Source organism: Triticum dicoccoides, chromosome 1B (genome assembly GCF_002162155.2).
Source record: "Triticum dicoccoides isolate Atlit2015 ecotype Zavitan chromosome 1B, WEW_v2.0, whole genome shotgun sequence".
NCBI lineage: Eukaryota > Viridiplantae > Streptophyta > Magnoliopsida > Poales > Poaceae > Triticum > Triticum dicoccoides.
Genome location: NC_041381.1, coordinates 642334361 through 642349125, shown reverse-complemented (window position 1 = coordinate 642349125; position 14765 = coordinate 642334361). Strand labels below are relative to the sequence as shown.

At 40.7% G+C, this 14765-nt stretch overlaps 2 protein-coding genes across 2 annotated transcripts; one reads left to right on the top strand and one right to left on the bottom strand.

Annotated features, from left to right (window-relative positions):
- Positions 1 to 7263: 7263 nt before the first annotated feature.
- LOC119310806 lies at positions 7264 to 10299 on the bottom strand. The gene is made up of 7 exons (XM_037586426.1): positions 10084 to 10299; positions 9779 to 9819; positions 9453 to 9644; positions 9293 to 9370; positions 9146 to 9211; positions 8965 to 9018; positions 7264 to 8875 (listed from the first exon to the last, which is right to left on the bottom strand). The coding sequence occupies exons 1-7, from the start codon at positions 10199 to 10201 to the stop codon at positions 7598 to 7600; spliced, it is 1827 nt and encodes a 608-aa protein (XP_037442323.1). The 5' UTR covers positions 10202 to 10299; the 3' UTR covers positions 7264 to 7597.
- A 2389-nt stretch (positions 10300 to 12688) lies between these two features.
- Positions 12689 to 13723, top strand: LOC119350768 (transcription initiation factor IIB-like). The gene has a single exon (XM_037618434.1). The coding sequence runs from the start codon at positions 12689 to 12691 to the stop codon at positions 13655 to 13657; it is 969 nt and encodes a 322-aa protein (XP_037474331.1). The 3' UTR covers positions 13658 to 13723.
- The last annotated feature ends 1042 nt before the right edge of the window (positions 13724 to 14765 follow it).

The window sequence follows — 14765 nt, the reverse complement described above, 5'->3', positions numbered from 1 at the left end:
TGTTGAGTGTGTAATTTTTCCGAAGTTGGCTCTGTAATTTTTTCAGAAGTTGACTCTGTATTTTTTTCCAGAGAATACATCATGTGTTTTTCAGTTTTTCTAGTCTATTCAGGGAGCATGCATTTTATATTTTGAGAGAGTGTGACTCACCAGTTAGTATTCAGAGAGGATCATTTTCTTTATTTTTTATTTTCTCAAGCTACTTTATGTCCAATGCTTTTGCCTGCCCTGCCTGCCCTACTGTAAGCGCACGATCAGTCGACCAACTCTGTTTTTGTCTACAGAATCACTACATGTAGCTCAAACGAGGAGGATTAGTCAATGTTCAGATAGGTTGATTCATGATTTTTTTTGTAATTTTGAGTAATCCGTTTTTTATCAGAGAGTTGACCATCAGTCTATGTTCAGAGTTTTTTCGTACTCATGAGTAAATGCTTAGAAAAGCTATACAAAGGGTGTTAGGCAACTCTTTTTCAGAAAAGGTAAAGTGCATCAGGATTGATTGAGACAGCACCTTCAACAGTGCTTTTTAGTTATTTTGGTTTCCTTTTTTTCCTATATTTTTTTGATTTTTTTGTGGATTTTTTTTCTGCTTGTTAGATCAAAGAAGATATATTCCTCAATTTCCAGGAGCGCGTAAAGGATCAAAACCTGACCACATGCCTGATAGCAAAACAAGTGCTGCTTGATACTTTGAACATTGTCTCTTCTTGTAATGGCTCTCAACATACAGAGAAGTTAGAGTCATCCGACCATTTATACATGCCAACTGACAAAGATAATGGGTCTGGCAGTACTATTAGAGTTGATTCTAATGGGATTGAAAATGGGCAGTGGTGTGTTATTACACCGTTTTTCTTCTTTTTTTACTCATGCTGTGTTTTTCTGTATTAAGACCCCCACTATATTTCTGGCAGATCAAAGAGGCAGGAAGAGGAGAGTGAAGACTAGTACACAGCAGTCAATATCTTCAACAACCAAGGACATATCATTGCAAGATAAAATAAAGGTACTTTTGGCTTTGTATTTAGTCTTTTTTTAATTATTTTTTTTGTTTTTTGTGTGTTTGATTTTTGGTTCATTTTTTCTGCACCAAATGACCATGACCACAGCCCCAGCAAAGCACTCTTGAAGTTGACAGAGAAGGAGCGAAAGCTGATTTGCATCCAGTAATATGGAATGCTCCTACAAATGAGCACAAAGATCAAGTTGAAATGGTTAGTTTCAAATAAAGAACAAACATCTAACATTCTTATTATTTTCCTACTTTTTTTGTCATTTATCATGCAAGTTTGTAAACTAATTCGCCAGGAAGCAAATTATGGAAATGGTAAAGGATGTACACATACAGGAAGAGCAGTAGAACACATTTTTATTTTCTAATATTTTGTCTTACATTTTTCTCTTTTTAGCCTTCTGCATATAACCCTGACAACAACCATATCTTTTTTTTTGTTTTGGGGCAGGGAGAAAGCACAAACAAGGTTGACCGTGTTAAACACAACCAAGACACAAATATGATGTATGTACATAGCAATATCCTCGAGCGCAATGTCAACGATTGTCCTATTGAAATAGAAGCACCAGAGAAAAGCTCTAGCCTGAACTACATGCTGTTGTCAGCCAGATTGGCAAAAGCAGTGATGAGCACAGAACAAGTAATCAATTCAAAGGAAGTATCTAGCAGAGATGTACACACAACATTTGCAGGGTTTCAACATAACACTGTTAACAACAATAAAACACAGGTACACCGCCTGAGGAATTCATTTTGAAGTTCTGTCTTACTGTCCCATTTGTGCTTTTTTATAATACTTTTGATCTAGGTTGTGCTTTTTATATACACCCACGACTGAACCTTTTGTTTCTTCCACAACCATAGCATTGTGTAGATACCAGTCCCGTTGACCAACGAAAAGAGAAGCAAGCAGTTGTACCTGAATGCATGCACCTTCAAACCAACAATGACAAAGGTTTTACTCGAGGGGAAAACTTTCACACATTCAGCCTCGTGACAAAATTACTCATCAGCACATCATTTTTCGACAAAGATTTTCTGATTGCCTTGTTTTTTCATTTACTTATTTTGTTAATTTATTTTTTTCAGATGGAAATACTATGGATGTCAGGGATTACAATAAGCGTGTTGAACTTGATATAGATATCAATATAGCACCATCAAACGGTACTGCCTACACTTTTTTTTGAGCAGTCATGATTTTGTCTCTTTATTTTGTGCTGGCATCAATTCTCTTCTCATTATTTTTGTGTATTTTTTTTCTCTTTTCCTGACGATGGGATAGACGATAAGCAACAACACATTAAAGAGTTCCAAGACACATTGCACCCATTAGACATTGCAAGGCAAAAGTACTTCTTTGCAGACGATATGACACCTAGCTGCAGGATACTTCCAGACCATGATGATTGTGGCAATCAAATAACAGAGCCAGAATTGTGGCGCCCATTACAGATGAACTCGGAAGAATATAATGCTCAAATAGAGGTAATTGGTTTCTCCGCACCTAGTCCTTTTTTTGTGTTTGAGTTGTCATTTTTTTCTTCTTTGCATACACACCATTTTGCCGTGCTACAAAATTCACCCACTTATATTTCAACATTTGTAGGAAGCAAAGAAGAAATATACATGGAATGCAAGCAAGGATGTCATCGAAGGACACACCTTGCAGGTACCATCTTTTTGCCAAGTACACACTACAAATTCAAACCAAATTTGTTGTAGTAAATCTCCTACTGTTTTGGTATTCATCTTTTTTTCTTCGTGTTTTCATAGGATGAGCAAGAAGTGCAGGGAGATTCGTCCATACACTGTGCCCAGAGACAGCCTGTGTCCACAGCCATTTGCAAGTACAGAGACTTTCTTCCCTAGTTCATAGAAAAGGATGGCATCCTCGACTTGGTATGTCTTTTTTTCCCAAAAAATACTGTTTTTGTTTTCTTTGCTTTTTATGCCTTTCTAAACACCCCAGTTTTTTATGTTTTCTTTTGCATACACAACAAAACTTTCATTCAGACATCCCCTGTTGCACGCATGTCACACTCTTGGGACAGAGGAACAACATGCTACTCCCCGATGGGCAAATGGGACAGTGAGAACACTGAAAGTCCTATACACAAGCACAGGAAGGTATCATCAAAATTCTACCTGTTTTTTTACAAACTTGTTTTTTTCAAAAAAATTGATCTCAAAATTTGTGCTTCATTTTTTTGATTGGTTGGTGAACATGTCCCTTTCAACATTATTTGTGCCTTTGCAGAGATATTCAGCAACATCAATTTTTGGCAAGAGGCTTTTTTTAGATGATTATGTTGAAGATGATGATCAAAAAGGCACTAAAGAGCAACCAATCCCTGTAAGTGACTACCTTCATGAAAATTTGATGAACAATTTTTCCCTTTTTCATGGAGCTCTCTTGACCCCTTTCTTTTGTGTAGCATCATCTCTATTTTTTTCCTGTCATACATTCTAACAATAAATTGTGTGTGCATGATTTTTTGTAGGTGTCTCCGGATGTTCAAGTTTTGGGGGAGAGATCATTCAATGGTTCATTCTCTAGTATGGTAAACACGGCAGCCAACTTATACAACACAAAGCTTTATTTAGGCTCTTCATCAAGGGATAAAGAGAATTTGCCTCCAAAACAGATAATACACCCAAGCAAGGTTCTCTGCTCTCCATATGATCACAATGAGAGAAGACCTCTTCAGCCACATGAGATAGAACTACACAAGGGAATAGTGGCACTTAGCAAAGTTGAACCTCACAGAAGGTTTTTTTTTGAACTAAGATTTTTTTTTGGCCGTGATTTTTATGGTTTCTGATTTTTTGTTGCCTTCACTAACAATACTGGTTGTTAAACCACCTGCAGCCAAGTTGTTGTCTTGATTGATAAAACCACCCTTTTCCTTGGACAACTCGGTGATTCATTTGATGCGGCTGGTCATGTGGAAGCTTATGTTTTCAAAGTTTTTTGTCGGATCCTGTTTCGAGAAAATTATCCAAGGAGGTCAAAAAGACACTACTTCTTCACTACACTAGGTGTAAGTACAAATAAATTTCATTTTCAAGCACAGCTCAACATTTTTCTACTAAGGATTTTTTTGTACAAAACTTTACTGGACTTCTTGGGTGGAAGCTCAACAATTAAATTTTGTTCTTCCACAAAACCAGGATTATTTTCTTGGGAGTTGGTCCTCTGAAGAAGGAAGGAGGGAAATGAGGAGAAAAGCACTTAGAAGCTTCAATGGAGCTGGGAAAGCATTGCCTCTACACGAAAGTGAACATGTACGGTTGATTGCACGAGACTATATTTTTAATTTTTCTTTTTTTCTTTTTTAGTATTGTTGATTGTTTTTTTTGCAATCAATTTTTTGCAACCTAATTCTGTATACAAAAAATGTAGATGTTCTTTCCGTCAGTTCATGGTGAGCATTGGTTTTTGTTCGTTGTCGACATTATAGCAAGAAAATTTGGCTTCCTAGATTCATATTATGAAGGGAACACACCATTCCATATCGGGATCAGAGATTTGATGGTTAAAACACTTTTCCTAATCTTTTTTTTATTACTTGTCAAATTAAGCTGCTAATACCCACACCCGTTTCCATTTTTGTTGTGTTTCTAATCATAATTGTATTTGTTTTTCTTTTTGTCATTAGATAAATAATTTCATAAAAACATGGGAAGAATCTAATCTGAGAGGGATGGGTTTCAGAAAGTTTGGTGTAGAGTACCCAAACATGCCAAAGCAAATAGGAAGGTAAAAACTAGCTAATTCGTGTAAACATAAATTCACAACTACTGTTTTTATTTTTTTAATTCTTTTGTTGTTAAATTTTATGCAAAAAACACAGCGATGCATGTGGTATTTTTGCTCTTAAGTGGATGCAAACTTGGGCTTCACGAAATCCTCTGCAGCGACAGTTCACGATGAACGACGTAGCAGATGCAAGGGTCAGATTTGCTGTTGACATTCTGTTTAGTATTCACAACATAGAGGATAAAGGCAAAGCACTAGTCAAGAACTTTGCATGGTAAATTGGTATGTTTTTACTTCTTCCATTCAAGCATACTTGTTCTTCTTTTTTCTTTTTTTAGCAAATGACTTATGATACAAAATTGTTTATCTTTTTCTTCTGTCTTCCCATTTTTTATGTATTTTTTTTGTGTTTGCCACTGTAACAAAGTTTGTTTTTGTGATTGTCTGCGATTTTTGAGATTACTAACTAGTTTTTTTTGTACTTCTTCAGAAGGTCAAGCAGCCAATCAACTATAACATTTGTTTGTAATGCATGGAGGAATACTACAAGAAGGGCTTTCAGCAAGATGATAAAAAACAATCACAAAAGTTTAACAACATCACACAACATCCCGTGTACATGGAGGAACAATATGATTTTCTTTTTTTGAAAGCGAATACAAGTTGTATAGCAGTGTCGTAGAAACTGGTCATTAACCGGAAAACAATTCGGATTGTGTCATTTTGTTTTCAGATCAATATCGAAAACATCAGTTCTTATAGTGTTCTTTTTCTTTTTTTTATTTGTTTTTATGTTTGATTATTTTCAGTATCCCTCTTTTTCTAACATTTTTTATGTATTCTGTTGCGGCACGTGTACATTATTTTTTGACCTTGTTCATTTGTTTTCTATCATTTTCCCCCATCATTTCTTTGGTGCAGGATTTCAAAATTCTTTTTGCGCACGGAATCTACAGCACAAGTGAAAAAGTGGATGAAAATTTTCCAAGGGACATACTGTGTTAAGGTCAGTGTTCCTACCCCAACAGGAAAGCAATTTTTGTTTGCTTGTTTTTGTCTACCAGAACTCAAATTTAAACAATAGAAAAAGCGATATCATCCATGAACATTCATAGTTCCTTCTTGCTTTTTGTTCAGTAAGACAACAAACGACCCAAACTTTAGCCAATTTACATTTATTTCAGTCATCACTTGCATATTTTTTGCCTTCTTGAACTTCCAGCACCCAAATTTTTATTTTTATTTTCTTGCCCTCTTCCTCGGGTTTCCACCAGCTGGTTGCTTGCCTGTAGATGTCCTAGATGAGGCTGCAAAATTTTATAGGCCATAAACATTTTTTTGTAATGTAGTAAAAACCAGGTAACACCAAAAAGAGAGAAAGTTTTTTTATGAAAAAAACCTGAGGCTTGTTTGCGGCTGTCTTTTTCTTTCTGAGCTGAGTTGACATCTTCAGTACTTGCAGTACAAGAACTTTTATAATGACCAGGCATCCCACACCGACTGCACGTGACTTTCTGTTTAGATGCTAAACTTTCCATGAAAGTTTTGTAACGACCTTTTTGTGGATGCCCTTTTGATACTGCAACATCAGGATCTTGAAGTTTGTCTCCATAGCCATCAGGATGCGGTGCTGCATTAGTTTCTGTTGTGTCCTTGTCAACATTTGCTTGTTGCGCTTCTCCAAGTTCATCCTCTTTAGTCATCTCATCCAACTTTTGTTGCACCCTTTCAAATTCTGCTACAACATATAGATATTTTCTGTTTGTTGATGCACCGTCCGAAGCCATCTCATTGAGCCTGTTGGATAGCAGGGTATACCTTAAGTGTTGACTACCAGCAGTTAGTTCCAAATGAACATTGAAACGGATGTCCCGTATGTCCTTTGTATTTTTTGGCCTCCACCTGTCTATGTAATACTTTCCTGGCAGCACAGATATGTTGAGATGAGAAAGGACCCTCAAGACATGGCAACACACAATGCCATCTTTCTGAAATTTCCCACAGATACAACTGAAAAACTGTTGCTGCAAGTTGACAATCACAACAAATCTTCGCGTTCTGAAATCTTTTTCAGCTAGCATTGGTGTCTTGTAGACTTCATACTTCACATTTCTCTCAACCTCTTCAATATGCAAATTCAGCACAAACTTTATCTGTTTTTGGAATCTGTAAAATATCTTTCTGTTGTACATTTTTGCAGCTTGTATCTCAAGCTCACTTCGTACCCAGAATGTCGGCGAAGTTGTTCTTGTGATAGAGTCTTGCTGCCTCTCCTTATCTTGTATGGTCTCTGAAATCTTCTGGTACTCTTGGAGGAAGCTAATCACATTGTGAGTTGACGTGATGTTGTCCTTGAAAATGGCATTGGTGCCTTCACTACGCGCAGTAGAGTGAATGAAGGGGAAGAAGTCCGTCTTGAAATACAGAGGGACAAACCTTTTCCTTTTCTTCCACATGATTTGAAAATACTTCACATGCCCAATGTTGTATTTCTCCACCATTTCTGTCCACAATTGCTCAAACTCAGCCATTGTCAGAGAGTTGTGAATGATGTCACTGAAATCATCATGTAGTGTCTTATGTGTTGCAAAAGTCCTAGTACATTTTTCCTCAGCCTTCTTTTTAATATGAAACAAACAACGCCTGTGGCAGATATGCGGGAAAACTAAAGGAATAGCTGTCTTCATCCCAGCATCCTCGTCTGTTATGATTGTGGACGGAGATTTCCCACCCATGCAATGCAAGAATGTCTCAAACAACCATTGAAAGGTGTCAGCTGTTTCATTCTCTATGATAGAGCAAGCAAACAAACAGTTCTAGCCATGTCCCGTGACACCAACAAAGGGAGCAAATGGGAGGTTGTATCTGTTTGTCTTGAATGTTGTGTCGAAGCTGAGGCAGTCTCCATACAACTCATACATTTTCCTAGAATATCCTTCAGCCCAGAAAATGCACAAAACTTTACTTGCGTCATCAGAGACTTTAGTTGTTTTGAACGCATAGTAAAACTGTGGATCTTCAGCTTGTCTCTTCCTAAAATATGTGAGCACCTGCATCATGTCATTTTGATTGCTCTCTTTGCCAATGGCTGTTCTAACATTGCTTACATGCTTTTTGGTGTAAGGAGTGTTCCCGCCTCTCAAGTAACTTAGGATTGCTATTATTTGTCTTGTTTGTAGCTTCACAGCATTGAAAGTTCGGATTAGGAGCTTCTCCTCGTCTGTCATGTAGTTATGAGAATGAAGGTATTTCACTTCTGTGTGAGGACTCAAATCATGGTTGTGCTCTAGGTTTATGGTTGTTATCACCCACTTCTCATCCTTCTTGGTGACAATAAGCTGAGCTTTACATCCTGTTAGTGCAATGGTGTTTGCTTTTTTCTTCCTTGCGTTGCGATAGGGCTCTTGTCCTGTCTTCTGTTGCCTTGTGTCATGTCGTTTCTTCTTCCTATTCTCTTGTTCTTCTTCATCAATTACTCTTCCTGACCGATTGCACTTGAAAGTTACCCGAGTTGCTGCACTGCCTCCTTGTTTCTTGCCACAATAGTGAGATGCTTTAATCACAGAAAAACCAGCAATTGAGGCATACTCATTGTAAAAGTTGTAAGCTGCATCATCCGTATCAAAGAACATGTCCACATGAGGTACGTGATGGCTGCACACTTCTTGGCTAGCACTTTGCGCGGCTTCTATACTGTCAGTTTCAAGGAATATCAGTATGTCTTCCTGTGTTAATTTTTGAACTTCACCAGCTGTACCACTGTTCTCTTGTTCTCCAACAGTTGTAACAGCAATTTCATAGGCCTTTTGCAACAACGACGAAGAAAGATCATCCTCGGAATCAGAATCATTGTCAGAAGCAATCTCATTTGACACCATAGAGCCGTTTTTGTTTCCTCCTGCTTCTGTCTGCATTTCATTGTCCCAGTTCAAATCATTCAAGCTTTCTGAAAATCGATTGTCAACAAAAGGTTCAAGATCTATATCATGCTGGTCATCGACTTCAGATGTATGCTGAGCTCCACTGCCAACATGTGCTTGGAATGGATCTTCTGAAGATACACTGTATCGCCCAGTTATCATGTACATATCATTCTGTAGAGAGTTTTTTATAGTTATACACAGCAGTCGAACAATTTTTGTTTAGGGGACATAGACACAAGTTTAAGCAGGAAAAAACATACCTCAGTACGAACAAGGCGATCTTCTTGTGATTGAGATGATGCATTTCTAGCACCCTGAAAAGTAAGACAACACTAGTTAGTTTCGTTTTTGTTTGATGTTTTTTATGTTTGTGGGTTTTTTTTGGTAAGTTAGTACACTTTTTATGTACGTCAAGCAAACACGAGTATGTTAGTAGAGAACCTCTTCTTCAGCAGCAAGTAGGAGTTGCATGTATGACATAGGGGCTTCATAAGCGACCTTGTTTGCCTGCATCATTATTTCTTGTAAAACAATCGTAGTAGATTTTCTTTTTTTTTATCCCATTTTCTCTAGACTGTAAACACTTACAGGGGGTTGGAGCACAGCAGACACTTGGTTGTACTCACCCACTGAAGTATGTGCACCCAGGTTCACATGCAAGTTTGCCTGCACAAAGAAGTTTTAACATTAACAGAAATGTCTACTGACAATTTGAAAAGCAATTTTTTTTCAAAGAGCACAGAAATACCTGTGTATTGCCTTGAATATTGAAGATACCATACACAATTGCACTCACTGGAATATTCAGGGCATTCCTTTGTGTTCTGTTAATAGAAGCATGTGGAAGCCTCTGATTTTGCATCCAGGGGTGTGTATGTTGCATCCCTTGGTTCCAAGCACCAGAATTCAGCCACTGTTGCTGTTGGCTATTTTGCCCCCCCTGTGTTTTTATGTGTTTCCCCATAATAGTACAAAAGATCAGACATGAAATTTTCGTAACCAAATAACCAGAATAGTTCAAGCAAGATTCAGAAGTTCATTTAAATTTCATTTGCTTTTTTTGTAGTCACTAACCTGAGAACCAAACATAGTAGCTCCATACGGATCAAGAACAGCTGCAATCAATGTCAAGAGTTTCTTTGTCAGGTATATGAAGGATGCAGCACCTAGGAAGAAAGCTCCATGTTTTTTACGAATTTGCTCCTATGGGGGTTGTTCTGTATGTTTATTATTGACTTTCTTTTTTGCCTTTTTATGTTTTCACAATAGAATTCTGAAGAATAAAAGGGCAAGATAGTACAAGAACAGAGACAAGAATGCATGATCTGGGGAAGGAGAGACAAGAATCCTAGATCTGGAGAGGGGAGAAGCATGCATACCCTGGTGAGTGCTTTGTGCCCTCTGATCTGTTCCTGCTCCTTGCTTCTCCTTGCCTGCATCCATGTTTTTCTTGTCTTCTCTCTCTGCTCCTTGCTTCTCCTTGCCTTCTTCGACCATATCAGCTTCCTTCCTCTGCTCACATTGCCATTTTTGAGGGGAAAGGTTTGTGCCCTGGCGGCTGGGGCTGGAGGAGGAAGGAGGAGGAGTGGGGGTGGTTGGGGGGTGAGGGTTTGTGATTTTTGTGGACGGGGGGCTGGGACATGTGCTGCGATCAGGAGAGGAACATGGAGGAACAAAAAGCAACGCAGCTTTTTTGATCTTGTACAGCTGGGCAAGGGCTTTATTTTGTCTTTTTCTATTTTTTTGTAAAGCAAGAACAACCTTTTAGTCAAAAAGGCCCAAAAAGAACAATCAAAACAAACAAGCCAAAAGGCCCACAAATAACAACAGAACAGCCCACAAATAACAACAGAACAAAGGGCCTGGGATTGGATTCGGCCCAATTGGGCTTTGTGCGGGAGAGAAAGGAGGCTGGCTCGGGCCTGCCAGATGATCGGGATGAGACAAATACCACACGACGTCATCACCACGTCATTCGACCGAGACCAATCTATTTCTCAGTCGAATGAGTTCCAGGCGATCCCTAGTTTGTTTCATCCCAATTGCATGTCGATCCTTGACTCGCAACTGGGCTCATTGCTTCATAGTTATCTTAATTGCAGGTCCATCACCGACTCACAATTGGGATCATAGTTTGTTATTGTCCCAGTTGCAAGTCCATCCTCAACTCGCAACTGGGCCCATAATTTCTTGTTGTCCCAGTTACAAGTCCACCCTCGACTCGCAACTAGTGTGTGTCTTGTTTTTTATCTCATTTGCAAGTCCACTCTCAACTCGCAACTTTTATCATTATTTTACATACTTGTCACAGTTACAAGTCCACTCTCGACTCGCAACTAGGCACGTAGTTTGTTTTATCCCAGTTGCAAGCCCACCCTTGACTCACAACTGAGCCTATGTTTTTGTCTTTCATCCTATGTGCAAGTCCATCAATGACTCATAATTGAAACCGTAGTTTGTTTTATCCTAGTTGCAAGTCGACCCTTGACTCGCAACTGGTCTCATAGTTTGTAGTGTCCCAATTGTAAGTCCATCATCAATACGCAACTCAGCTCGTAGTTCTTCTAGTTGCAAGCCCACCCTTTGACTCGGAACTAGGCTTATTCCTTGTTTTTCAACACGCAACTTGCCTCGACCCCTATCTAGTTTCATGTCCAACCCCAACATGTAAACCCACCCAACCCAGCGGCATGTCCAAGGCAAACATGCAACTCATACCCTACATAGTTGTATGTCCACCCTTGGCACGCAACTCACTCGTTCCCAACCTAGTACCCCTATATAGTTGTATGTTTTTTTTTTTACAAATACATAACCACTTTTGTAATGCAATTGTATATTTTTCTATATACACGGGAACATTTTCTAACACACTTTGAACATGTTTGTTAAATACATCCTGAATATTTTTCAAATACATGCCCATTCATTTTTTTATAGAATGTAAACATTTTTCAAATTCCTACTGATCATTTTTTGAAATGCGTGAAGTTTCTTTTACAAAATTGTCACGAACATTTCTTTGTATGTTAGGATTTTTTTCCACTGTATAATACATTTTTTTGAAACATCAAAATGTTTTGTTTGAAATGCTTGAAACATTTTTGAAATGGTACAAAAAAATTATTGATTTTTAATTAACATAAAAAATAATAAATTTATTCATGTTTTCCAGAAAATGTTTGGAATTTTCAAAAGTGCCCACACTCTCTTAATTGTTCAAAGATTTTCAAAAATTGCCTATGTTTTCATATTTTGTTCGAGAAGAAATTGTTTAGAATACCAATTTTTGTTCTTTTTTTTAATTAAAATCGAAATTATAAATTTTATTCACATTTGAAAAGTACTTTATAGAAAATTTAAACATGTTTTTGTTTAAAAAAATATTTGACATTTCAGAAAAAAAATCACTGTCTGTAAAAAAAGGTTCAAAAAAATTCAAACATATTGTCTAATCTGAACGGTTTTCTTGTTCTTAACCGTCTTCTGTTCCAATAATGTCAGCTGGTTGTCGTGGTAGGAGCTGTAGTTCAACAGGATCTCTGATGTGATGACTTAGATGTGAGATAATATCTCACATCTAGATGTTGTATAGACAAATTTATTTTTAAAATAATACACAATTAAAATGTACTGCGTTGTCTGTAGATGGCATGACATAATCGATTATTGGCTTTAAAATGTACTACGCTCTAATCGGACGATTGCTGAGGCAGCCAATGCGCATCAACGATCAATTAGGGTTCCCAAGCGTTTTTCCTTGAAAAAAAAATCATACGGTGAATTTAAAGCGTGCCGCGTCCGTGCACAAAACGAGTCGAAGTCGCTTCCGGGTCCGTGGCGCGCACGCCCACTCCCCGCACCGACCTATCAGCCTTTAAATACCAGCCGCCCCAGCTTCCCAAACCCTTTCCCCCACCACTTTCCCCGACCCGCCGCCGCCGCCGCCGCCGCAACCAAGCCCCGAGAGTTTCTTGCGCCACGATGCCCACCGGCGCCGACGAGCGCGTCTACTGCCCGGACTGCCGCCGCGCGACGGAGGTGGTGCTGGACCACGGCACCGGCGACACCATCTGCACCGAGTGCGCGCTCGTCCTCGACGCGCACTACATCGACGAGGGCTCCGAGTGGCGCAGCTTCGCCGACGACGGCGGCGGCGAGGACCGCGACCCCAGCCGCGTCGGCGCCTCCGGGGACCCCTTCCTCAACACCAAGCTCTCCACCGTCATCGCCTACGACAAGAAGCCCGGCAAGTCCTCCGGCGAGGCCAACGCCCTGCCGCGGACGTCCGTGCCCGGCGACGGCGCCGGCGCGGTGACCCTCGTCGACGGCTTCCGCGGCATCGGGGACATGGCCGACCGGCTCGGCCTCGTCGCCACCATCCGGGACCACGCCAAGGAGACGTTCAAGAAGCTGGACGAGGCCAAGGGCGTCCCGCGCGGCCGGAACCGCGACTCGGTCTACGCCGCCTGCCTCTACATCGCCTGCCGCAACCTCGGCATGCCGCGCACCTACAAGGAGCTCGCCTCCGTCACGGCCGCGGGGCCGGCCGCCAAGAAGGACATCGGCAAGATGTCGACGCACATCAAGAAGCTGCTCGGCGAGGAGGACGGCCAGGTGATGGACATCGGCGTGGTGAGCGCCTCCGACTACCTGCGCCGCTTCTGCTCGCGGCTCGGGCTGGGCAACCAGGAGGTGCGCGACGCGCAGGAGGCCGTGCGCAGGCTCGAGGAGCGCCTCGACGTCCGCCGCAACCCCGAGTCCATCGCCGCCGCCGTCATCTACATGGTCGTGCAGCGCGCCGGTGCCACCAACTCCGTCAAGGACGTGTCCGTCGCCACCGGCGTCGCCGAGGGCACCATCAAGGAGGCGCACAAGGACCTCACCCCGCACGCCCACATGCTCTTCGCCCCTGTCACCGCCCACGACATTATTAACCCCGTTCAAGCTTGATTCTGTGGCAGCTCCAATTCCAACCGCGTGTGTGTGTTCTTCTTGGCCAACTATCTTAAGCTTGGACATGCGAAGTTTGTGTTGGACTCAGTTTCTAAGTACCGAACTTATGCATGATTCGTGCTTGATTCGTTTGTTCCAGTTAAAACTCACGCATGAACTCTAGTCTGAAACATACTCCCTCCATTTGGAATTACTTGTCACAAAAATGGATGTATCTATAACTAAAATACATCTAGATACATTCATTTTTTGGACGAGTAATTCCGAACGAAGGGAGTAGTTGCTAAGTACACTATACTTAGAATGATCGATCTCATGAACGTGAGGGTAATTTTGCTGACTTTTTGTCTCAAGGCGGCGACACTTTGATACCATCTAGGCAAAATTCAAAATTTGGTTGAATTTCGTTGAAACTGGAACCAGATTCAACGAAATTCAACCAAATTTTGAAAACTGAAATAGTAGTTAATTTCACCGTAATTTGACGAAAAACTAAATCAGAAATCCACAATGTGAATGCCCTCGAGTTAGAAAATTGGCATGGTAATGTGTTGCGTTCTTGTCAGGTGAGGTCGTCTGACAAATTCATGTAGAAAGAAAGAATCGCCTCTATCAGGACCCTGCTTCTCTGCACGGCTTAACTGAAGAAAGAAACAGCAACTCTGAAGAAATTGACAGCGAGACCGAATCGTTATCTGCTTGGGAAATGGACGGCGTAGATGAAACGTTCGGGCGATCAACGGCTAACTGCTCTCTTGTTCACAGCCACGCCGTTGCCGCCACTCTCTGGAAAGGCTACAGTAACGGAACGAACGGCTGGCGACGGTGACACCCCCGGCTCTGCCAGCTATTAAAACCCCCTCTCCAAGCCTACAGGCGCATCTTTTCCCCATTCTACAAGACTGTAATATCTAGCGTAGCTATAGAACCCTAGTTATCTCTGTAGAATTTGGATTTGATCCTCGAACCAAGTTGTACTCGCTATTATCTTTGTAATATATCAAGCCGGGGCTAGTTCAAGTGAATTTTGGGTTCAATTCCTTCGTTGGTCCTTGTCGGTGTCAAAACCGGCGGATCTCGGGTAGGGGGTCCCGAACTGTGCGTC

Bases quoted from the DNA above. Each gene is read 5' to 3' on its own strand.
- LOC119310806 (XM_037586426.1), bottom strand. From the start codon at position 10,201: ATGGTCGAAGAAGGCAAGGAGAAGCAAGGAGCAGAGAGAGAAGACAAG. The intron at 9,645-9,778 runs GTTAGTGACTAC...ATAAAAACACAG, and splicing joins CTACTATGTTTGGTTCTCAG to GGGGGGCAAAATAGCCAACA. The intron at 9,371-9,452 runs GTATTTCTGTGC...TTCTTTGTGCAG, and splicing joins ATATTCAAGGCAATACACAG to GCAAACTTGCATGTGAACCT.
- LOC119350768 (XM_037618434.1), top strand. From the start codon at position 12,689: ATGCCCACCGGCGCCGACGAGCGCGTCTACTGCCCGGACTGCCGCCGC.